This window comes from Pipistrellus kuhlii, unplaced genomic scaffold, assembly GCF_014108245.1.
Source record: "Pipistrellus kuhlii isolate mPipKuh1 unplaced genomic scaffold, mPipKuh1.p scaffold_m20_p_20, whole genome shotgun sequence".
Classification (NCBI taxonomy): Eukaryota; Metazoa; Chordata; class Mammalia; order Chiroptera; family Vespertilionidae; genus Pipistrellus; species Pipistrellus kuhlii.
In genome coordinates this window covers 10,859,755-10,883,844 of record NW_023425516.1, presented here as the reverse complement: position 1 = coordinate 10,883,844, position 24,090 = coordinate 10,859,755, and the positions used below count along the sequence as shown (strand labels likewise).

The following is a 24,090-nucleotide window of genomic DNA, read 5'->3' as shown; positions in this document are numbered from 1 at the left end:
CTTTTTTTTTTTTTTTTTTTTTTTGAGGGGGAGGGAGGTGGTTATTGGGACATGGGGCATATACTGACTATCTGTGATATCTGTGGGGGTAGGTGTGTAGAACAGTGTTTCCCAAACTTTTGATATACGTGTACCCCTTCTATAGTTTTCGTAACGCTGAGTGCCCCTCGTACTCATGAGAACGTAAAATTAGGCCGCAGCTAGGCACGGTGCAGTGCATATCCCCACCAAACTCCGGTGCAACGCGTACCCCCACCAAACTCTTCCCGTACCCCTGGGGGTACGCGCACCACACTTTGGGAAACACTGGTGTAGAAATATAAGTCCTATGGCAACATCCTGTGGCTGTGTAGGCATGACTTCTCTCCCGACCCAAGGGGCAGGTGTTGCGCAAGCCGGGGCTGCCCCTGAGATGTTCCGGAGTCTTTAGAACCCAGAGCAGACGCAGGGCCATTCTCTGAGGGCCGAGAGCAGGCGCCCGGCCTGTTATGGGAGCGGGAGGGAAGGGCATGTCGTGATGGATGCGCTGCTTCATGAAGCACCTCCGGGGGCAGGGGGGTGGTGGGCTTGCCCTCCAGGACTTTGGGGGCACAGAGGTTGGGGAGGGCAGGGGCGGGGGGGGGGGGTAGGACAGCATTCTCACCATCAGCTGCTTGATGGTGGGGTGCTCCTCGCCCTCCCTGCCTGAGGCGGGCTCCTTGTGGACGATCTCCACTCGGATGTCGTTCTTGGCCGACACCACGCCTTTGAGATCTGGACACGGAACAGGAACGCGGCGATGACAAGGTTCCGTCTGCATCCCCGGGCATCCGGGCCTGAGATGGCCAGCCCCTCCCACACTCCCATGGCCCCCGGAGTTCACCCTCCAGCCCCGGATCCCCGCGGCTTCACCATGTCCTACCTGTCTAGATGAGCTGAGGGCTCTGGGCCTAATAAGGGGACCAGACATCCCGCTTTTGGAGGGACAGTTCCGATTTTGAACAATTTGTCCTGCGGCGTTTTAAAAAAGTCCCAATGTTTGGAAAGATTCTTTTAAATCTTTTGGACTTTTTATTTATTTATTTTTTATTTTATTGATTTTTTTACAGAGAGGAAGAGAGAGGGATAGAGAGTTAGAAACGTCGATGAGAAACATTGACCAGCTGCCTCCTGCACACCCCCTACTGGGGATGTGCCCGCAACCAAGGTACATGGCTTTGGCTGGAATCGAAACTGGGACCCTTGAGTCCGCAGGCCGACGCTCTATCCACTGAGCCAAACCCGTTTCGGCTCTTTTGGACTTTTTTTTTTTTAAAATGCTGTGGGACGTGGGACAAATTGTTAAAAATCGGGACTGTCCCGCCAAAAGCGGGACGTCTGGTCCCCTTAGCCTAAGAGCTCTGCCCTGTAAGTTCTGGGTTGCACGCACCTCCGCCCGTCACTGCAATTTCTGGGGTTTATGAGGCTGTCCTCGCCCCTTTGTCCACCACACAGCGCCAGGCCCTTTCCTGCTACTGAAGTTTCCCCTCTTCTTGGGGGTCTTCTCTGACCCCCATAGCAGGCTCTGAGCTCCCCCATCAGAGCATCACACGCCTGACTGTTAGGAAGGACCTACTGGTCAACCTCCCGCTCGGAGCAGCGATCTCCCTGCCGTGCGGTGGGCCCGCTCCTGAGTCAGTGCTTTCAGGACGGAGAGCGGGCACATTCTAGAGGGGGCAGCCGATTTTCCGTGGGTTGGCACCTTGTTAGAAAATTCTGGCTCCCATCTGCTGCCCTAGAGTTTCCTCGGAGAGAGTGGTGAGGGAGGTCCCGAGACCGCACCACTGGGGGCGTCCAGGCGGCTGAGCTTGGAGGGGAGGGGACGTGAGGGGGGCACCAGCTCTCTCCCACAGCGAAGGCTGCCTCGGGGCGGAGCGGGCAGGCTTCCTATAATGACTCACGCCCGCCTTGTGCTCATGGCACCGTGTGAGAGCTGCATGGGGCCACACCAGTCATGTCCCCCACCCCCTGACTGTCACCCCCCCAGGGAAACTGAGGCTGGGGTCGTTGTGGCCCCGCCTACGCTCCCAGATAGAGGAAGCAGGGCCGGAGGACTGTGCCTGCGCTGTCTCCACCTCTGCGCTGCCGTCCCATTGGACACGCCTGTGTGTGTCCGGGATGGGAACTTGCACATGATCTCCAAGGAAGATTTGATTGGAAGGCAGGCCCGTAAAAGTCTGCACTGAGGGATTCCTTTTTGCTTTTCCTGTGTGGGTGACCAGTAGCTTTTCAGGTTGGACTCGCTGGCCTCGGAAGGTGGGATTGCTAGCGTTCTCTCTGGCTACACTGGCCGACTGCCCTGTAAGGGGAGGGTTAGTGCAGTGCAGCCCCCTCGGAGACGTGCCCACTATGTGCCCGATGCCTGCAAAGCACCGCTCCCATGGAGATGCCCACGCCCCATCCCTGCCCGCAGTTCCCAGCACCACTAAGGAGCCTCCTGCTCCCTTGCTCTTGGGGCGACCTACGCATGGCTTTCTCTTTGTCCCCCTCACCCAGATTCCGGGTTCCCCCCTCCCCCCAGCCCCCGTACTTCTCTGGGAGCGGGCACAGCAGAAGGCCACGATGGTTGCCATGAGCACGAGGAAGGCCACGCCGGCTCCCACGGCCACCCCGATGATGACGGCCATCGGCACGGACTCTGCGGGAGAGAAGCAGGCACAGCTGACCAGGGATCCCACAGCCCACGCTCCCTCAGGCCTCACCCAGTTCCCTTGGGTGGGTGCAGCCTCTGCCAAGCGGGGCTGGAGCGCCCTGCACAGGGCCCTTCCGGGAAGTGCCTGTAGGGGGCGCCGGGCAGGCCCAGGTAGAGTCCACCGGGGCAGCTCAGGTGGGACATGGGGATGGGGAGAGGGCAGGAGGGAGACAGGGGAGCCGTGGTGCTGGGAGAGGGAGGCAAGCAGACATAGGAGGGGGGCCGAGGAGGGGACAGGAAGGGGACAGGGGGAGGTGAGAGGCAAGACTGGCATGGTTAGGTCTCCAGGGGTTAAGCCGGGCTGTCACGCAGTGGCTGGAGAATGGTGAGCCCTCGCTTGTCTTTGGAAAATGACTGTGGTCACTGCCCTTGTCCGTTCGGTTTGCATTTTCCTTCTCGTCCGTTTCCCAGGTGCAAGAGGCTGGGCTCAGAGAGCCAGCCTTTAGAATTAGTGCTCAGGTTGGAGCAGCGCCCCCTAGGGGCCTGCTGGGCATCTGCAGTTGCAGGTGTCAGAGGCCCGTCTTCAGGGCCAGGAGAGCAGGGTCACGGCCCTCTCCTCTTTAAGGAGAAGGGCCCCTTTTCCTTGCCCCCCGCCCCGCCCCCAAGTCCTGCTCCTTCCTCTCCTAGGCCAGTCCTCTGGGCATCCTGGCAAGCTTTCTCAAGGGCCCAGACTGCAGCGAGGCAACTGGTCTCTGTTACGAGGCTGTCCCCGCTGAGTCTCTGTGGCCTGTGCCTGCCCCAGCCCCGCAGAGATGAGGATAAGGGAAGGTGGTGTTGGGGCAGGGGTTTTCAGGATGCTCTTCCAGATAACCTTGGCCTTTCTGTGGCTGTATAGGGGGCCCAAGCACACGATTTGGGGCCCAGAATAGTCCATGGGGAATAGAACTAGAGACTGCAGGTGTCCGGAGACCCGAAGGCCCACGGAGTCCACCTCTCTCAGATGGAGACATTGAGGCCCAGAGAAGTCAGTGAAAGACAGTTGGTCAAGGGCACTCAGCATCCATGGGGCCGGGGCAAATCTGGGTCTCCCCTTGTCCACCCCCCCGCCCCGCCCCAACCCCCCACTCTGCCCCACTCCGATCCTGCCCAGCTCTGTCCACTGTTATCACACAGCTGCCGCCAAGTCTCCCATGCTCTGCACAGCCCAGACGCCATTACTTCTGAGCGACTTGCTTAACCTCTCTCACCTGTGAGGTGGGATGGTGACCCCGCCCACGCAGGGCTGTGCTATGAGGTTCAGGGGAGGGAATGCAGCGGAAGGCCTCGGAGCTGAGCTGGCCCCCCCCCCCCCCCGGCCCTATTCAGCCTCTGGCCCATTTCCCTACGGGAAGGAGGACTGTCCCAGATCCAGATCGCAAAGGGAGGACGTTTCCTCGTAGCGTGAGTGCTGCCTCCCTCCAGTCCATGCCATGTTCTCAATGTGGATGATCGGGACAGCTAGCTGTTTGTCTCGGGCTGTGGGTTAGCCCCTCGTTGTTAGTTTATTTAAAGAGAACAACAGCCTGGCTGGCGTGGCTCGTGGTTGAGTGTTGACCTATGAACCAGGAGGTCAGGGTTTGATTCCCGGTCAGGGCGCATGCCCAGGGTTGAGGACTCGATCTCCAGTGGGGGTGGGGGGCGTGCTGAGGCATATAGCCGACCAATGGTTCTCTATCATCAGTGATGTTTCTATCTCTCTCTCCCTCTCCCTTCCCTCTCTGAAATCAATAAAAATGTATTTAAAAAAAGAAAAAGAAAACTGCAACTCTGGCCCTTGGAGATGCTGCTTGGGGGAGGCGGCTGTTCCCTGCCTCCTGGCTGGAGAAGGTGCTAGAGAAGGTGCTGTGGTTGGAGGTGGTGGTGGTGGTTATACCAGTGCATCCTTCCAGGCCAGGACTCACCACACCAGCTCCTTGTGACCGGCCTGCTGGTGGCTGGGCCGCTGTGGGAGGGGCAGGGAGGGTGGGCGGAGGAGGGTGGGGCAAACACTCAGGGATGGACAGTGCAGGTGCTTGGGGGAGGTTTCCACAGTCAGGAGCGAAGGACTTGGCCTCGGTGACCTTGCTCTGACAAACGGAGGATTTCCGTCTCGTTTCCACTCCATCAGGAGAGGGAAAGGGCTTTGGGAGCCCGTTGGCTCTGTGCTTCTGCATTTGATTGATTTGGGCTTTGATCTGGGCCCTCCTAGGACACCTAGCCAGTTTCCTTGGAATGCCTTGGTCTTGTCTCAGCGGAGCTCAGAGCCCAGCTGTGAAACCAGAGATCCAGGGAAGCCCATTCTGCCTCTGGCATCCTGTGAGCCACCTGTCCCCCAGCTGTTTGCAGCTGGAAGGCACCATCTTATCTGGAGCAGGAGGGCAGGGGCAGAGAGGGCCTGATGGAGGCCAGCAAGGGGGCTGGAGGGTGGGGTGGGTGGCATTCCTCTGTCTGGCCTCCTGCAGTCTGGCCTCTGCCTACTGAGCTGGTTGTCCTTTCCTGGACACAGCACCCCTCCCATGTTCCCCAGAGAGGGACTGGAGGGAGGAGCTGTTCTCCCATTCAGCCTCCTCTTCCTCTGAGGAGGCGAGTCCCAGCCGGGAGGGGGCAGGGACCTCTGGGTGAGTTGGGCAGAGGCATATGGGATAGAAACGGCAGGAGACACCATGGCCAGCACCAGGAGGGGCTCGGAGGGGCTTGTGGGGCGACAGCAAGAGGCTGATGACTTGGTCCTGAGCTGGCCTGTGCCCCACTGACGTGGGCTGAAGGAACTGACCAGCCCCAGCTCCTTCTGGGCCAGCATGGTGGGGGATCAGGTTTGCAATGCCCTGATCCTCTTTGCTGGGTTTCTGCTTGGGGCGGGGCAGGGGGCGGGGGGCATTTCCTGTGGGGCCCAAGACAGAGCAGCTCAACCCAGGGACCCTGGCAGCCACTCTGGGGCCAGGTGCCTGGGTGGAAGGAGGTGCCTTGTGGTGGGACAGCGCCCCGGGGAATGGCAGGTGTGGGAGCAGGCAGCCACGAGCAAGCATGGATTAGCATGGATGGCGCAGGCCACAGCAGGCTGGAGGCCCCGGCCCCCGGAGGCCCCTGCTGAGCTGGTGATGATGTGAGAAGCTGGAAGGGCAGGAGGAGATGGAGAGAGAGGGAGCTGCCCCACAGGGCAGGAGCCAGGGCTTTGGAAGGGAAGGGACGGGAGGAACAGAGCAGAGGGCACAGGTGCCTGGGCCCTGCAGCAAGCAGACTGTGGCTCTGGGGGCCGTGGACTAGGAGGCTGGCGTCTGGGGTTCCTTGACCCGTGTGGCTGGGAACCCCTCTCCCTGCTGCTCCCATTGCACTGACCCCTGGAGACGGGGGAGGGCGGAGAAGTTAGTCGCCAGCACAGGCTTCCCTACTCCCTTTGGGGTCCCTCCCCCGCTAGCCCTGAGGACCCTTTCCCCCGACCCAGGGAGCTCTCGTGTCTCCTTCCGTACCTGCTTCCAGCCCGGCTCCCGACTTCATTTCCGAACCTGTTTGGAAATAAAGCAAGCGTCCACAGCCAGGGCCTGGCTGGGCAGGTGGGGTGGGACTGGGGGGAGGGCCGCCACCTGCAGGGGTCTGGGGTGAGGGGGCTCCCTCCTCAATCATGCCCTCGGGACTCCCCAGTAGACCCAGCTGAACTCAGAGAGACTTAGAGACTCGAGGGGAAGGGGCCAGAGAGAGAAGTCAAGGCTGAGTGGGGTGGGGGGAGTGGGGGGTCTGAGAAGGGGGTGAGGGGGAGCATGGGGGGTGGGGGCACCGAGGGGAAGGCATGGAGGGGAAGCAGCAGGCACTGGAGGTTCGGGATGACGTGTGGATGATGTTATGCAAAGTATGTGCAAAGCATGATGCGAAGCAGCACCGGTGAGGGGAGCGGTGTGGGGAGGCGCTGGGACCCACAGGGTCCTGGGGCCCCAGGGCCCAGCGGGAACCACCTGCTTGGCCCAGAGCCTTTGCCAGGGCCTGACAGCCTTTGGGGGAAGGGGAGACTTAATCTTGGAGGGGTCAGAGAGAGCCAGGGCTGAGGCCCCCTGGATGGCCCTGACAGAGGGGCAAGGTCTGCAGCCCATTCAGGACCCCGTGTGCCGCGGCTGCGCTGAGCGCCTCCGGACCCCTCTCTGGGCACCCTCCCCCCACGTGAGGCCTTGGAGCAGAGAATGGAGTTCATGACCAGGGGCTAGGCAGTCTGCACCCGGGGTCACAGTGAACTTACTCCCTCCCTCCTTCTCCTCTTCCTCCTCCTCTTCCTCTTCTTCTTTCTCCTCCTCCTCCTCCTCCTCACCTCCCCTGCCTCCTCCCTCTGAGCCCTTCTGCCCAGAACAGCCCCCTGGCTGCCTCCTGCTTAGCCCTTGGTCCAGGCGTCTCCCATGCCCCAGGGGAACTGCAGAGGGTCTGGGCTCCCCCACCCAGTGGTTAGGGAAGCTCCGTCGCCTCCCTTTCGCTCAGCTTGGGTGCCTCTGGGGGACTTTGGGGTGTCTGGCCTGGCTTGTCGTGCTACCTGGCTAGGCCAGGTTCCTCAACCGCACATCCACCCTGGGGTCTCCCCGTGTCCCGCCCAGGGATGCAGGCTGCCCCCTCCAGTGGATCACACAGGATGTCAGACCAGGTAAATGCTGAGCGCTGGCCAGCGGGGCCTTTAGAAGGTGCTGGCGGCTCAGCATGGCCATGAATGTGGCTGGCTCTGGGGTCCCTTTCCCTGAAACCTCACCCTGACGGGCCACCTCCCTGGGCAGCTTCCTACCCCTCAGGTGTCCTACCCCTCCCAAGGCTGCAGGGCCGGTGAGAGGAACACTGTGTCCTGTCCTGTGTACTACCCACTGACCCGTAGCCTCAGTAGGCCTTCTGTGTCCCCAGGGCCTGGGAGGCCTGGCCTGGCCCTGCCCGGGGCGGGCGGGTCCCCGGCCCACCTTGCTCCTTGAGCCGGATGATCTCGGTGTCGGAGCCGAAGCTGTTCCAGGCGGTGCAGTTGTAGATGGTCTGGAAGTCGGCCCGCACGATGTTGCTGATGGTCAGCGTGGAGATGACGCCCTCCTCCGTGCTGACCGTCTCCACCGTGTAGCGCCCCGATGTCCCCGACTCCAGCACGTTCTCCTTCCACGACCAGGCCTGCCCGGGGCGCCAGAGTCAGGAGGGGGCCCCGCCTGGGCCTCCCGTGTGGGGAGCTCGAACTGCAGGGCTGGCCTTGCCAGGCTCACGGGCATGCCCACTGTCACCAGCCCTGGCACACATACATACATGTACACGCACAGCAGAGGTGCATGCACCAGACACACACAACATACTCCACAGTACATGTGCATGGTGCCCCACCCTATCCCACACAGGGTCAACGGGTGTACACACACACACACACACACACACACACGTACATGCACACATGTACATGCACACATAGAGCTGGGCCACCTCAGCATCGGCCCTGCACCCCTCTCCAGGCCAGTGAGAGAGTATGGGCAGTGACAAGAGCCCCCTGGACTGGCCTGTGCCAGTTCTCCCTGATGCTCCCACCAGCCTGGCACTGCCCCCTGGCTGCTGGAGGCAGAGGCCCAGCCCAGAGAGGTTGACTCTAGTTTTGTTACTTTATTTTTTTTTAACCCTCACCCAAGGATATTTTTCCCCCCATTGATTTCTTTTTAGAGAACGTAGATGGGAGGGAGTGTGAGGGAGGGGGAAATATTGACGTGAGAGAGACTGACTCATCAATTGGCTGCTCGGGCACGTATGGGATTCAGCCTGCAACCAAGGTACGTGCCCTGGACTGGGATTCGAACACACGGCCCTTTGGACCGGAGGGTGGGGGTGTGGGGGTGGGGGGCCGGTGCTCTCACCGCTGAGAGGAACTGGCCAGGGCTGGTTTAGTTACCTTCGTGTCAGGTCTGGACATAACTATGTCCTGAGAGCTGTGACCACCTGAATCTAGCCAGGTTTCTAGGGGTGATGGCAGAATTTCCCCTGAGCTGTTTCACGCCCTGTTTGCTCAGGTTCCTGAGAATGTGGTCCTGCAGGTAGGACCGTGCTCCGAGGGGGGCCTGGGAGCGCAGCAGCTGCTCAGGCCTTGTGGGATGTGCAGCAGCTTCCTGCCTCCTGTCAGAGCCAGCAGCACTCTCCAGTGTGACACCCACAGTGTGTCCAGGAGACAACACACATCCCCTGGGGCCAGAACCCACCTCTGGCTGGAGTTAGACTCTACACAGAAGAAGACTGAGTATGTGCAAGAGTGAAGGGGATTGGCGACAGTGGGTGTGTGTTGTGCTTATAATTAAAAAAAAAAAAAAAAAAAAAAAGGGCCCTAATTGGTTTGGCTCAGTGGATAGAGCCTCGGCCTGTGGACTCAAGGGTCTGGGGTTCGATTCCGGTCGAGGGCATGTACCTTGGTTGTAGGCACATGCCCAGTGGGGAGTGTGCAGGAGGCCGATGATGGATGTTTCTAACTTTCTATCCTTTTCTCTTCCTCTCTAAAATATTATATATATATATATATATATATATATATATATATATATATATATTTTTTTTTTTTTAAAGGGTGCTGGGAACAGGGAGGCGTAGGTATTCGTTCTATGTGTGAATTCTTGCAATCTTCGTGTGAGTCTTTCAGCAAGTTAACGGAATGCCCGAGAGAGTGTGTAAGAATAATACCGCCCTAGTAGTACCTCCTGTACGGGATGGCACCCCGAGTGGGTGCCGCCTCAGCGCCCCAGCTGGGCACGGGCCCCCAGCCTCCCTGGCACTACTGGACCACAAGAAGTACAACTGCCCCTGGGAGTTGGGCCGGAGGACCCTCCTCAACCTGGGCTTCCCAGCCACAATCCCTGCCTCGCCTCCCCCAGTGTTGCTCAGTGTTCACCCTCCTGGGTATGTGCCTGGGCTTCCACCCCTTCAGGCGGGCAGGGGCACAAGGCTCCCTGTCACCACGGCCAGTGCCCGGAGGGGTAGGCGTGGATGGGGCTGCCTCTGCTGCACTGCGTGGAGATTCGGCTCTGAGAAAGGGGGTGATGGGGGAACAAGGATGTTTTCAGAGAGGAAACTTGGCGAATGAGGCAGCTTCCATTCTCCATGACAGAGGCCGAGAGGGGGACTCTGGAGGCTTGGAGAGGGGTTTGACACTATATACTGCACTCTGCGTAGGACTTGGCAAAGACCTTAAACCCAGGAAGGTGTAGAAATCATGTATCTTTCTTTTCTTCCTGCTCCCCCACTTATTTCCCTGCTCCCCCACTTGTTTCCCTGTTCTTCCACTTGCTCTCTGCTCCCCCCACTCTCTCTTTGCCACCCCCACTTGCTCCCCTGCCCCCAGGATGCAGAATTCTTTCTGTTAGAACTACCCATGCCAGCGCCCAGCTCCAGGGCAGGGAGGTGTGAAACACACTTGCCCACGGAACCTGGCAGGACAGCCTGCTCTGCAAGCGGAGACTGCCTGCCCGTGACGTTTATCCTCCTGACGCCTCTCCAGGAGAGCATGGGGGAGTGATTTCCCGGCGGGCTGGGCGGGCAGGCCGAGGAGAGGGCGCCCAGGTGTGGCTGACTCCCCGGGCGGGCGGGCAGGCGCCCACAGCTGTGGGCTGTTGTGACCCCCTCCCCACCCTGAGCACTCACAATGCGGTCTGGCGGCGGTGTGCTCCGGATGAAGCACTTGATCTGGCCCTTTTCCCCGTGGAGGGCGTGCTGGGTCTGGGTGCTGGAGATGATGGGGGGGCCTGTGGGGGAAACAGATGGCGTCAGGGGTTCGGGAAGGGCAGGTCCTGAAGGCTTGTGCGAACCAGGTGAAGTGCAAGCATCCGTCACGGAACCTCTTACGGGGCCATGAGCGGATGCTTCTGAGTCAGAAGGCCCAGAAGACATTGCAGGGGTTCAGAGTGAGTCACCCCTACATGTGCTTCTGTGGAGTGTGGGCTCCAGAGGAACTTCCTTCTCCCATGAACTACCGGTAAGAATTTACATGAGGGGCCTTCCCTATAATGAGACATTGTCCGAGTTTGCATTTCTGACCTACACTGAGTGGCCAGATTATGATGATCTCTGAACACATAATAATCTGGCCACTGTGTGTGTGTGTGTGTGTGTGTGTGTGTGTGTGTGTGTGTGTTAGAGGCCCGGTGCATGAATTCATGCATGGGTAGGGTCCGGCCAGCTTGACCAGGAGGAGGGGACATGGGCCATGGGCAGTTGGCCAGCCTGCCTGCTGGTCGAACTCCTGGCCAAGGGGACAATTTGCAAGTTAGCCTTTTAGGATATACACTGAGTGGCCAGATTATTAAGCGTTCAGGGATCATCATCATCCAGCCACTCAGGGTACGTGCACAGCAGGGCAGACTGAGGATCTGCTGCTCTTACCGTCCTGCCCTGACCTCCCCCTGCAGCCCCAAGGTGGCCCGCCCTACCTTCTCCTTAGCTCGGGGTGCCATGTTCACCTCCTTTTAACCCTCTGTCCCTCTCTCACACATGTGGAGTTCCCTTATGTATGTATGCAATTAAATGAGGTTCTTATCTCTTGTTAATCTGTCACAAATGGATTCGAGTACTCCACCAGCTAAAACAACCAGATGGGAGAAGGGGGGGTGGGGTGGGGGAGGGGAGGGAGGGGAGACACACTCCTTTGCTCCACAACAGAAATGACTGTGGGAAGAGGTGGGAATGTTGGGACCCCAGGAGCGAACGGATGAAGTGCCAGCCAGCTCAGAGGAGAGAGTGTGGTTCTAGCTGGCGGACAGGGAACGGGAACGCTTTGTGCAGGAGGTGGTCAGCCTGAGAAGGAAGTGGGGGGCTGCCAGGAGGAAGGGTATAGCAGTGCTAACGGAGTGGGCACCTCCGCCTTCGCCCTCTGTTCCAGTGCAAGCCGTTTCCTCAGGTCTCCAGTAGGGGGCGCGCTTGCCTAACAAACCGGGTATCCTGGGCAGGGCCCAGCTTCCAGGGAGGCGGAGGGAGAAATGGTGTGTGATGTTGAAGGATTCTGAAGGAATCTCCCTGCAGAGGCACAAGGCCTTCCTCTCACACAGGTCTCAGGAGATCCCTGTGAGACCCTGGCTCCAAAGCTGATCCCTACACCTTCTCACCCAGCTTGTGCATGTGTGTGTCCACGTGTGAGCACGTGTGTGCATGCAGGTGTGCTTGTGCACGTGTGACAAGGCACCGTCTTGGAGTTGCTGTCTCCCTGGCTGCATCCGGCAGCCTAGCGAGTCTACCTGAAGTCCAGCAGTGCTTCTGGTCTCGTCTGCCTCTTATCTACCCCCAGTCTCCTGGCAGGTGCCCGCCGGGCCTGGCCAACCCGGGAGCGGCTAGCTAGCTGGTCATGTCTGCAGCCAACTCCCTGGCTGGGTGGGCAGCTGAAGCGGGGGGGTAAGAGGGTGGTGGCCCCTGTGCCCTCTTCCCAATCCTTTGGGTAGAGGCCAGGGCTTGGGTGGCAGGAAGCGAGGGAGGCAGCTGGAGAAAGGGACCTCGGCACAGGTAATGCGATGCTGGGAACACAACAAAAACCCGCTGCCAACGTAATTGCTGTTTATTAGTCGCCTTAATTAAACCGGATTTGCATTTCTATGAGTAGCTCTCAGCCGAGGGGGGAAAAATGCGACTGGGAGACACTCAGGTGACTTACTGAGCTCAGGATGCAAATGGCTTGGAGCTGGGGAAGGCAGATGTGGGGGGACCCTCCAGACAGGGCTTCCACACTCAGCTGGCTGTACGAGTGGGCTAAGCCCTCAGCGCCTGCCGGGAAGAGGCAGGAGGGCCGGGCGGCCCGGGGACTCCACCGGGCTTTGTGCCGCGGCTGGGATGGGAGCGATGAAACCAGAACACCGCTTCCCCTCCTTCTCCCAGGAGCTAAGCATCCCGGGGGGTGCGGGGGGGGGGGGGGGAGGGCCAGGGGAGGGATGAGGGACGCCTATCTGGCAAACGCGTCTGTTAAAGGGCTTTGTAAAAGAAACCGGAGCTCAGAATCAAGGTGGATGGGGTTGAGGGAGTCGCCATGCAGCTGTCCCACAGCTCGCCTCCCCTCCCTGAGATCCCGGAGTGAGTGAAGCAGCTGGCACCTGTGCCCGCTGACCCCCAGAGGGCAAAGGCTGGAGGTGCCAGCGGCTGGGATTTGTTCTGAAGAAAGCCCCATCCTTCTGGGTCCCTTCAGAAAGCCCCATCCTCCCGCCCAGTTCAGGCCCTTTGCCAGGGGCTGCACCGCCCCTCCCCCCTGGTCTGCAGGAGCCCCTGCCTCCGAGGCTGGCAGGCTCCTCTCGCTGGCCACTTCCTCCACCCCCTCCTCCTGGCGAGATGCCCCTTGTTCAGCAGCAGCAAACAGCTCGCTTGCTGCACTCCCATCCCTCCCCTCGGGCATTCTCTTCTTGGCCACCCAGGGGGACTCCTGCAGGACTGGAGGAGGGAATGGGGGCCGGAGGGGGGGGGGGGGGGGAAAGAAAGCCAGACCCTGGAAGGAGCAGATGGACTCCTGGGCAGACGCCCAGGCCCAGGCTGGGGTGTCCCATCCCAAGATGTGCGTTACCTCCCCAGGAAACCCCTTCATATCTCTGCTGGGAATCCCCGAATGTCTGAAGGGACCCTGCGTTGTCAGTCCCTCCTTGAGTCACCCCGGTTCCCCCAGAAACAAAGAGGCTCCTGTCAAAGCTTCAGGCTTGGGGGACCCCCCGGAGGTCTCTCTGAGTCAGAGGGTCGAGTCATGGGCCAGCACTGCCCAGCGCCCTCCCAGGGCTGGCATTGGGGGTTGGACCAAGGCCTGGCACCGCCTGAGCTGAGTGTCAGACCCAGAGCTGCTGGCAGGAAGAGGCTGCCGCCTGTTGCCATGGATACACGGAAGCGCCACCAGATGCTGTTATTTTTAGCCCTGCGGTGCCCATTTGCTGGTGGCATCCTAGGGGCACACGGGGAAGGCAGGGAGGGCCCCGAGGCAGGGCTCTGCCCGGCACAGGTGGCCCGGGAGCGAGCAGGGGTCTGGGTGGGTAACCCCGTTCTGGGGGGGTGGCTGCCATAATCCGGGGGGTCATGGAGAGGAAAGGAAACAGATGCAGGGGGGCGGTTAATGGGGACATTAGGGGGGAGGGTGGCTAAGGGGGCACCGAGCTGGTTAGTTTTCTATTATAGCAAAGCGGACACATCCATGCAGCTTCCTGAGTGGAGATGAAGCCACCTGGGATTCGGCTCAGCCCTGGTAGATGGGGGTGGGGAGTTTGGGGGGGGGGGGGGGAGAGAGCAGGTTTGCAGGGGGCCCCCTGGGGCATGACAGACCCGAAGCAGGACACCAGGAACCTGGCGGTGGGAAGTTTGGAAGAGGCACTGGGACGGCCTTAGTGTTTCTCACCCTCTAAACCACCTGGGGTTCCTGGCCGCGGCCCCGGCTGCCTCACAGCTGGGACCCCGAATCTCTGTCCTGGTGCCACCACCGTGGTGGGCCAGCCAGGCCCGGTCTCAGCCCCGTCCTCTATAGTAAGATGACTAGATCGTCCAGATTTCTAACAGTTTTTCCCACGTCCCGCGGTGTTTGAAAAAAGTCCTGATTTTTGGAAAGATTGGAAAGATTCTTACCAAAAATCGGGACTTTTTTAAAACGCCGCGGAAAGCGGGGAAAAATTGTTAGAAATCTGGACAGTTCTGCCAAAAGCAGGACGATCTGGTCACCTTACCCTACAGGCTGCAGGTAGCAGTCACCCGGTGCCTCCCGCTGTGTCCTGGGGAGGCGTGAAAGCCCTCTCCTGCTGCAGTGGTTTTTATATGCACCCAGGCACCTCCCAGCCCCTTAGTGGGGAACCCCCTCCCTGCCCCCCCAACTCCCCCCTGCCCCCAGCACTTGGTCTCGTCCAGGGTGGCTCTATTGCAATGGGAAGGGGCCAATCCGGAGCCCAGAGACACGCCCTGAATTCCCGCCAGGGCCGAGATCAAGGTAAAGGATGGGTATGGCTTTGGCTGCCTAGTGACCCCTGACCCTTCTTTCCTGGCCAGGACAAAGCTTGTCGGCTACCACTTGCGGGGCCGAGACCCTCAGGAGAGAAAGAAGGAGAGAGGTGTCTGGGCTCCAGCACAGACTCTGCACCCATAGTTGGGGGTGATGGCAGGCCCAGAGCAGATGACAGTCCCGTGGGTCCCTCTCCTCTCCCTCCCCTCTACCCCCCACCCCGGCAGGAGTGTGTGGGTGTGGGTTCTTACCATTGACAGTCAGGGTCACCTCTCGCTCCCCGGCCCCCACCCGGGGCACCACGGCTCGGCACACGTACTTCCCAGCATCCTCCTGGCGGACGGCTTTGAGGGTCAGGGTCTTCTCGTTGCTCAGGACCTAGGAGAATTGGGGAGCATCAGACACAGAGAGTGGGGGAGGGCGGGTGCTCTCTGTCTTTTGGAACCAGGGAGTCCTCGGATAGGCCTGGAGAAAGCCACACGTGTCCGGCATCTCTGTAAGAACAGGGCCGGCGGTGGAGTGGGGGGAAGGGGGAGACCCATGGTTACTGAGCAGCACCTGCAGGTGGGGGGGGGGGCATACCACAGAGGGTGGGAGGCTGCCCTGGAGGTGGGGTGCGGAGTGAGCGAGGAGGAGGGGGACGCCCTCGCTGTACCCCGAGGGGCTGCCGGAGCAATGACCCTACAGCCGACCTTTGCAGGCCCCCGGACCTGCCTCTGCCAGTCACTTCCAGGATGGCTTTGGGGTGTGGTTTGGGGGTGGGGGTGGGGAGAAAAGAAAGCACAGGCTGGCTCCGAGTGGGAATCCTGGCTTCTGCCTCCCCACCTCCCGCCGGCTCTGGCCGGTCCTCCGGAGACACGCTCCTTTGTACACCGAGGAACACGCCGTCTTAGCAGAGGCACAGAGGGAGCAATGCGAACCCAAAAGCTAACGGGTGACAACTCTGTGCCTCTCACTCCCAGGGTGTGGGTGACCCCCAGCTGTTCTTCCCAGGGTCACGGCGGGAAACCCACAGTGGCTGCTCCTGTGGAGGGCCGAGGAGGTCCCTGTGGGTACCTGGGGAGTCTGACACCCCGGTATAAGAGTGACAGGGCCCTGGAAGGCAGAGCCCCTGGGACCGGGGTCCCCCACCCCAGGCAGAGGCCCCCGGGGTCTGAGCCGTGGACTCACCACGCCGGAGCCCCGTTTCATCCAGACGATGGTCAGGGAGGGGTTCCCGGTCCAGGCGCAGCTGAAGATGGCCTCCGAGCCCAGGTCCACGAGCAGCGACTGGGGCTCCGATGTTATCCGGGGCCCGACTGTGGCCAGTAAGGGACAGACGGGGCGCGGTGGGCCGGGGCACTGGGGACCGCTTTGCGGCTGCCTCCCTTCCCCCATACGGTGCCTGGGCTGCCTCAGCGGGCGCCACCAGCCCATGCCCTTACACTTCCGTCCCCTGCCCTGGGGCCTTGGGTCAGGGATAAGGGAGAGGCCCGCATATCTGGACTGGGACAGCATCAGCCAAGGAAAAAGGCTCCGGCCCCTTGTGCCTGGATATGCCTTCAGGGAGCTCCCATCCCTTTCCCCCACTCTGTCCTGGTCCCAGGAAGCCCCCAGCCCAAGGTGCGGGTGGAGGGGCCTTCCTCCTTGGGCCTAAAGACCTTCATGGGCCTGCCCTCAAGTCCAGTGGCTGCTCCCTGAGCCTCCCGGCCCCGCCAGGGGCTCTGAGCTGTGGCATGGAGCAGCCAGGTGGCTCACTGGCGTCCCAACCTCTGCTCTTGGGCTGTCCTCGGTCCCAGCGCCCCCCAGCCTCTTGTTCGAGCCCACGTGCTGCCCACACCCCTGCAACATGGAGGCAGAGGCCCCTCTCTGCACCCCCTTCCCCTGAGCCTCCTGCCCACCAAGCCTGGCCCGGAGCAAAAATGACGATGAACTTTCAGGCACCGGACAGAGGGTGTGCAGGGAGCGGCTTTCCGGGAGGGAGCATGAAATCTGGGGCGGGGTCGGGAGCTAGATGAGTCCCCCAGGTGTGGGAGGGAGCACAGTGTTCGGCTGAGGCGAGGGAGGGGGATGCGGGGGAAGGGTCAGGTGCAGAGGAAGTGTGGGAAGGGGCTTTAAGGCTAGAAAGGGCCGTGGAGGAGCGAATGGTCATCGCTGTGATGCACCCAGCTGCCCATCGTCTGGGCGGGCTCTGCCAGGCCCCTGGTGGGGGAGGGCCAGCTCGGGGGTGGGGGTGGGGCCCTGAACGGGAGGGGCAGGCTTGGGGGACGGGCAGTGACTTGCTCAGAGCTTGCTCTCAGGTCTCATCCTCCCACCATACGAGGAGACTCTGCACAGGGCACAGCTCCGTGAGCTGGCGAGGCGAGGCGAGGCATGGCACGCTGTGTGCCAGGGGCCAGCACCGGTCCCTGGGCCCTGAGCAAAGACCCCCCCCCCCAGCCCCGGGCCTGCACCTCCAGGGGAGCCCCCAGGCCGGGCACTCACAGTAGACGTCCACAGTGCGGCTGATGTTGGTGCTGCCCAGGGCGTTGGTCACCTCGCAGGAGACGGGCTCCGAGAAGTAGGTGTAGTCCACGGCCGTGCGGTACACCTCGCCGGACGCCTCCTTGATGACCTGGCCGCGCTTGGCCCACCTGCAACGCAGGCCCCAGGGGCTGTGGTGGCCGAGGTGGCTGGGGTGCCCCTCCTGCCGGGGGGGGGGGCAGTTCTCTGGGAGCCGGGTCTGGGGCAAGGGGGCAGCCCCTGTGGGTCCTTCGGGGGAACTTCCCAGGCCGGGGAGCGGTGGGTGGCTTCGGTCTGAAGGTCACCAGGCAGGTGGCCAGGGGCACTGGCCGAGTGGGTTATTCTGGAGGGAGGAGGTCTGGCTGTCCAGTCGGTCAGCCGTCTGGCTGACTAGGCGATGGATACCACACTGTCAGTCCTCAGACAGCGTGACCACCCGCTCTGAGCCTATCAGGGACCCTGTCCTGGCCACATTGGAAAAGAAGGAGGAGGCGAAGTCTGAGACCTCAGAGGCCCAGGTGTCATGGTGTGTGCCCACACCTGCAGGCATGACCCTCCTCAACACCCACACACAGAAATGAGGCTCCTGGAAGTCAGGGTCCACGCAAGGTGAGAAGCTGAGGGAGAGGGGTGAGCAGGGCTCCCGACCGCCCCTCCCCTCGGCCAGGTCTCTCAGCTCTCCTGTCCCGGCTCCTGTCCCCAGAGTTGGTCCCCTCATAGTGCCCCTCTCTCCCTCCCACCCGCCCCATCCCCAGGGGTGACACTCGCTCTTTTTTCTGTGCAGTTTCCACCCTCCCTCCCTTGTCTCGCTCCTCGGAGGCCTCGGCTCCATCTGTTCTGGTTTGTCAGGGAGGCAGGAGGCAGGTTGAGCCGGCTTCTTCATCAGCCAGTGGTCCGACCAATCAGAGCCAGCCGAGAGGGGGACCGAAGAGCCTCGGGGCTGTCTGGGTCCTGGCCCTGGACTGCAGAGCACTGTGTGGACCAGGGACCGGGCAGCCCCTGTCCCGGGGGACACTGCTGAGGTCCCCAGAGGGTGTGAGTGCGTGTACGCCCGTGGGGCTCTCCCTCTAGTCTCCAAGGAGGACAAAACTCACTTTAAAATCACAAAGCTTCCCTAGCTGGGTTTGGCTCAGTGGATAGAATGTCAGCCCACAGACTGAAGGGTCCCGGGTTCGATTCCAGTCAAGGGCATGTACCTTGGTCGCAGGCTAGATCCCTGGGCCTGGTCAGGGTGTGTGTAGGAGGCAACCAATCCACGTGTCTCTCCCACACCACTGTTTCTCTCTCTGTGTCTCTCCCCACGCCCTTCTACGCTCTCTAAAAATCAATGGAAAAATATCCTCGGGTGAGGATGAACAACAACAGAAATGAATTAAAAAATCACAAAGCTTCCGGCTCGCTCCTCCTGAAGTTCAAGCCCAGAGCTGACGGGTCCTTTGGCCCCCACACCACTGTCAGCCTGTGACCACGAACCCCTGTGCCCATAGCACCCCTGCCAGCCCTGCCTGCACCCCACTTCCTCTCGCTCCCAGCTCCATCCTGGGGCCACAGAGGCCCGTCCTCTGCGCTTCCTTCCCCACATTTGTCTCTTGCCCAGCCCAGCTCTCCAAGCCCGGAGAGCGCCATCCCCCAGGCTGGCACCATGTGGTTCTTATTGCGAATTAATATCGGGTAATTATTAAGAACACGATTAATAAATAACAATTATCGTTTTAACAATGGAGCCATCCGTGCTCCCCGAGAGCTTAAGGAGCTTCCCAACAAACCATTATGAGTTATTCATGAGTCACTTCAGTTTCCAACTTTAATTTAATGACCTGACTTAATTGGCACTGCCCCTGCCGGAGGCGGGTGCATCGAGGGATAAACGGGACGCGTGACTGGGGATCTGTGTCCAACCCCTACTCCTCCCGCCGGGCTGGAGCGAGGGGGTCGGGGCGGGACCCAGGCCGCTGTGCGCTGGGGGGAGGCTGAGGAAGCCGGATCCATCCTGAGGCATCCTCAGGACCTTTGGCTAACCAGTCCATGGGGAAGGGGACAGGTAAGGACAAGTGCCCACCTGCAGGGAACCCCCAGGCCCACCTGACAGCTCCCCCTGACTGTGACCCACAGGGTTGGATGGAGATGGGGCAGACAGCCCAGAGCCCAGGGCAACCCACATGGTCTCTACCTGTACGCCTGCTTGTTCCTTTGTTAACTTTTTAGTTAAAAAACAACCACTTTGTGCCGAAACCAGTTTGGCTCAGTGGGTAGAGCCTCAGCCTGCAGACTGAAAGGTGCCAGGTTCGATTCCGGTCAAGGGCGTGTACCTTGGTTGCGGGCACATCCCCAGTAGGGGGTGTGCAAGAGGCAGCTGGTCGATGATTCTGTCTCATCGATGTTTCTAACTCTCTATCCCTCTCTCTTCCTCTATGTAAAAAAGTCAATAAAATGTACAAAAAAGTATTAAAAAAAACAACAACAAACAAACCACAAACCAACCACTTTGAAAGTATGGGGAAGTTGCAAGAAGAGTGCAAGGAACCCCCTTTCCCCTTTAGCGGTCATTCTCTTGCCGTCTCTGCGTCATGACCCCGCCTCGTGTGTACCCTTACACCTGGTCACCATCGTCGTCATCACCGGGGTTCTGCTCTTTCCAGAGGGGGGACCAGGCCTCAGGAGTTTGCTCCAGACTGGCCCCTGGACCTCCTGGGCTGCATGACTCCAGGGATCCCCTAGCCCAGTGCACAGCTAAGCCACACAGGGCAGATGGATTTGCATCTGACTTAAAAATATCCTCGAGCCCTGGCCTGTGTTGCTCAGTGGTTAGAGCGCACCAAAGGGGTTGTTGTGGGTTTGATTCCCGGTCAAGGGCATGCACCTGGGTTGCAGCTTCGATCCCAGCCCTGGTCAGGGTGCATGTGGGAGGCAACCAATCCATGTGTCTCTCTCATCCAATCAATGATTCTCTCTCATCATTGATGTTTCCCTATCTCTCTCTCCCTCTCCCTTACTCTCTCAAGCCAATAAAAATATATTTTAAAAAATAATAAAAATTGATGGGAAAAAATATCCTCAGGTAAGGATTTAAAAAAAAAAAAAAATCCTCGAAGGCAAAGACTGTCTCCTGGTTTCTGGCCCCCACGTTGTGTTTCATTATCTGCCCTGCAGGGGGCGATGCTTCGAGTCCAGCCTGAACCTCTGGCTGCCACTCGGGCCCATTACCTTGGATCCTGCCTCTGTCTGGGGCGGCACTGCCCCTCTGCCGTCCCTGTCCTCCCTCTACACCAGCCAGCATTTCCTCTTTGGAGACCATCAGCCTCTCAGGTGCTGGCGGAGGCTGCAGCTTAACGACCCATTTCCATGGCAGAGGCCGCACTCTCTCTTGGGGCCTCCGTCAGGTCTGGGCTGGCGGGCAGGGATGGGGTGGAGTCAGGGCCACAGTGAGATCCAGGAGGAGGGGAGGCGAGTCTGCCCTTGAGCACCTCTGAGGTCACTCACGGTCTCGTGGATGCCTCATGCAGGGAAGGTGCGCAGGCAGGAGGGGCCCAGAGAGGAGCAGCTCTGAGCAGTTACCCCATCCGTCAGCCCGCGTCCCGAGAACAGCACACGCCACACACTGTGCTGCACGCTGAGCGCCATATGCAAGTCAAATTGCAGTGCCTGCCTCCGAGAAGCTCCGTCAGCGGGGACAGAGGAGTGTGGAAGCAGGGGTGCTGTGAGCCAGGGATGCTCTGGGCCACGGGCTTGAGCGGTCCCAGGTGCCCGCGGGACAGGGAGCTGTCCCAGAGCTCCCACCTGCCCAGGTGAGCAGTTTGGTGACGCAAGACCAGAATCCAGATGCTGACCTCACTGGATCCCCTGGATTTTTTTTTTTTTTTAATATATATATTGATTTCTACAGAGAGGGACAGAGAGTTAGAAACATCGACGAGAGAGAATCATCGATCAGCTGCCTCCTGCACGCCCCCTACTGGGGATGTGCCTGCAACCAAGGTATATGCCCTTGACCGGAATCGAACCTGGGACCCTTCAGCCTGCAGGCCGGCGCTCTATCCACTGAGCCAAACCGGTTTCGGCCCCTGGATGGTTTTAACATATTTTTTTCCTGAGCCTCTCTCCCTCTTTTCAGAAAGAAGGGATCACAGAGCTGTCCACACCGGAGGGTGACACCTACGGTCTCCAGCAGAGTGGGAGCGCACCTGTGCGTGAGGGAGAGGGACTCCGCCGGCCAGGGTGTGTGTGGGGGAGAGGCAGGCGGGGAGGGGTCCCCTCCTGGCTGGGGTAGATGGGGTCGTGGGGCACGGAGAAGGAGGGGGGGCACCCCCAGTGAACCAGCAGGGTGCTGGGTACCCAGGCCCACAGCGACAGCCCAGATGGTGGGTGGGGGTGGAGGGCCCGGTGGCCAGGCTGCGCCTGCTCAGCGTGGCCCTCACCTGTACTGCGTGACGGCCGGGTTGGCCTTGGCGGAGCAGTGGAAGGTGACCACGTTGTCCTCCAGCACCGGCTGTGGCTCCACCGACAGGTTGACCAGCGGGGGGTCTGCAGGAAGAAGAGAGCCCCTCGTAGGCTGGGGAGCTGTGTCCACGGTTTTGGGGAAGAATGAGCCTGGAAGACCCACCTAGTGACCTGGAGGGTACAGGCCAGAATTCCCGCCCCCATGATCCTGGGGACCCTCAGAGCAGCCACCACTGCAGGACCCTCGGGGCTGCCCCACTCCCTGGAGGTGCCTGCTTCAGGCAGTCCTGGGCGGGGGGAGGGGGAGGCGGGGGCAGTGGGGCTCCCTGTGTAGGTCCAAGACCTGGTGTGTCAATGAGCAGCTAGCTCAGAAGTATAGCTGCCCGGCCTTAGGGTCGTGCTGCCTGCTGTCCAGCTTTCGGGGAGAACAAACGGCTTCAGAGAGGAGAAGGGAGACGGGGGTGTCATGGCTCGACGGGAGTGTGGACACTGAGGCTGTGGAAATACAAGCGGCCTGTCTTTGAAATGGCCGTGACCTCTGTCTGTGCAGAGGCTCCGGTGCATCCATTCCCTGGACCGTGGCATTCATCACCCTTTCATCAGCCTAATCATCTCCCCGGCGTCCTGACGGGTGGCCCCCAGCCCCCAGCGCCCTCGGCTGGGCCCTCCTTCGGGGTAATGAGGAGCTAACAGAGCTAAGTGGGGGGAGGCAGAGCAGGAGGGAACAGAGAGAGGGAGAGAGACAGGGAGACAGAGGCAGAGAGGCACTCGGGGGGCTGACAGAAAGGATAGCAGGCGGAGACCTACCTGGGAGAGAGACGAGGAGGAAAGGGGGGCAGAGAGCGAGAGGTGCAGAGAAAGAATCAGAAAAAGAAGCAGAGAGCTTAGAGTAGAAAGCGTAGGTCACAGGGCCACAAAGAGGCCGGTGGCAAGGAGTCATGAGAGCTCGCCTCCCGGGAGAGCTATGACCCCCAGAACCCCCAGACTCACAGCCACTCCCGGCTGCTGCACATCAGGTGAGCGCCGGCCCAGGCTGATGGTGCCACCCGGGGACCTGGAGACCCAGGGAGGAGCCTGCATCTCATGGGGTTTGGGGGAGCAGGCACTGCGGGTATAGGCACTGGAAAGCTGCCCTCTGCATCTGAATGTGTGGCTGGCTCCCGTCCCCAATTCCGATATCAATGTTAGGAGGTGAGTGGAGCGCCCCCATCCAACGCTTGGGGAGGAGGTGATGGCGCTGGTGGGACAGAGGCTAGAAACCCAACACGGAAACTGGGGTGGGGGGTGGAGGATGGAGGGAGCAGTTCCGGGAGGCCCACCCCACCTTTGTCAAATGATGGGTCTTGGGGAGCAGGGGGACAGAGCACATACCTATGGGGACCCTTCTTGCTGCTTGGGCCCCTCTTCCATCACCCACCTGCCATGCTCAGCTCACCCAGTCTCCCCACCTCTTTGCCACACCCTCCACACCTGCCTTTCCTGCAGGGCCTCGGACCAGGAAGCACGCCAATGAGAAGACAGATTTCTCCACGCACAGATGCGCCCCCCCCTTCCTGGCTGCTGGGCCAGCTACTGCGCACACCCCCACCTTGGTCGCACCTCCACCCTGGCTGCAGCCCCCGTGCTCCCCCTCGGGGCCCCTCCTCTCGTTGTGCAGGGTATGAACTTGCAAGGCATCTACCAGGCTCCAGGGGCAGACATAGTGTATGCCACATCCAACCATTACACATGATTTCAATCCCACGCATGATGTCGGCTGCGTCACTGGCAGAGGGCAGCTTTGATGGAGCTGGTGGAACCGAGATCACATGGAACAGATGTTACAGCTGAGCCTGTTAGTGCTTCTATCAGCAACGTGTGTGTGTGTGTGTGTGTGTGTGTGTGTGTGTGTGTGTATGCTCAGGGGAAGTATTCCAAGGAGGAGGGGGAAGGAAAAGAGCGAAATTCCATGACTTGGTGGTTTTAGAGCACATCCATTTGCAGCTTGGCAGCTGGATGCAGAGTCCAGATGCAGCGAGACGTTGGAGTGTTAAGCATTCTCTCCCATTACCCAATCTGGGTGCTTTGTCTTCCGTTGGGTAACACGGAAAGACCGAGGGAAACAAACAACACATGTGCTTCTGCTGAGTGTGGCTGCTTCCTGGCTGCCTGAGAACAGGAGCAGGCTGGCGGCGACAGCTCCTCCTGCCCGTGGCGTCCATGGCCCACACCTGGGTGCTTACTGAGCGAGCAAATGGAGCGATGGAGGGAGAAGGAGGGGAAGGGGGGGCGGGGAGGAGAGAGCCTAATCTTTGCTTGGCACACACATGCACACACATGCAGACACTTTCGGGAGGGGAGCCTGGGCTGTGGTGGTGGTAGAGGGGTCAAGGGGAGGGGTGGCTGCTCTATGTGCATGGTAACAACAGCGGACAGGTGCAAAGTGCAAAGGGGTCACCAGCACAGGCCTGCAGAGTGAGGCTGCCTACATCCGAAACGGCTGTGGCCTTGGGCATGCTCATCAGACTTTGGAGCCTCAGTTTCCCCAGATGGGGCCATCGTCATACCTGCTCTGTACCAAATGGCTGTGCAGAGTGAATGAGATAACACATGCCAAGTACAG

The 24,090-nt window shown here is 60.3% G+C and overlaps 1 protein-coding gene across 2 annotated transcripts in view; it reads right to left on the bottom strand.

The window, feature by feature from the left end:
- Nucleotides 1-24,090, bottom strand: part of KIRREL3 (kirre like nephrin family adhesion molecule 3) — a 440,789-nt gene that overhangs the window by 3,600 nt on the left and 413,099 nt on the right. Inside the window, exons 7-15 of one of the 2 annotated variants that reach the window (XM_036449386.2) lie at nucleotides 21,467-21,572; nucleotides 17,034-17,182; nucleotides 15,741-15,868; nucleotides 14,822-14,948; nucleotides 10,277-10,377; nucleotides 7,588-7,786; nucleotides 6,136-6,171; nucleotides 2,549-2,656; nucleotides 644-753 (exon numbers count right to left, since the gene is read on the bottom strand). In XM_036449386.2, the coding sequence (XP_036305279.1) occupies nucleotides 644-753; nucleotides 2,549-2,656; nucleotides 6,136-6,171; nucleotides 7,588-7,786; nucleotides 10,277-10,377; nucleotides 14,822-14,948; nucleotides 15,741-15,868; nucleotides 17,034-17,182; nucleotides 21,467-21,572 (1,064 nt within the window). The remainder of the gene's footprint in view (nucleotides 1-643; nucleotides 754-2,548; nucleotides 2,657-6,135; nucleotides 6,172-7,587; nucleotides 7,787-10,276; nucleotides 10,378-14,821; nucleotides 14,949-15,740; nucleotides 15,869-17,033; nucleotides 17,183-21,466; nucleotides 21,573-24,090) is intronic. The other variant, XM_036449387.2, reaches the window with a different exon arrangement.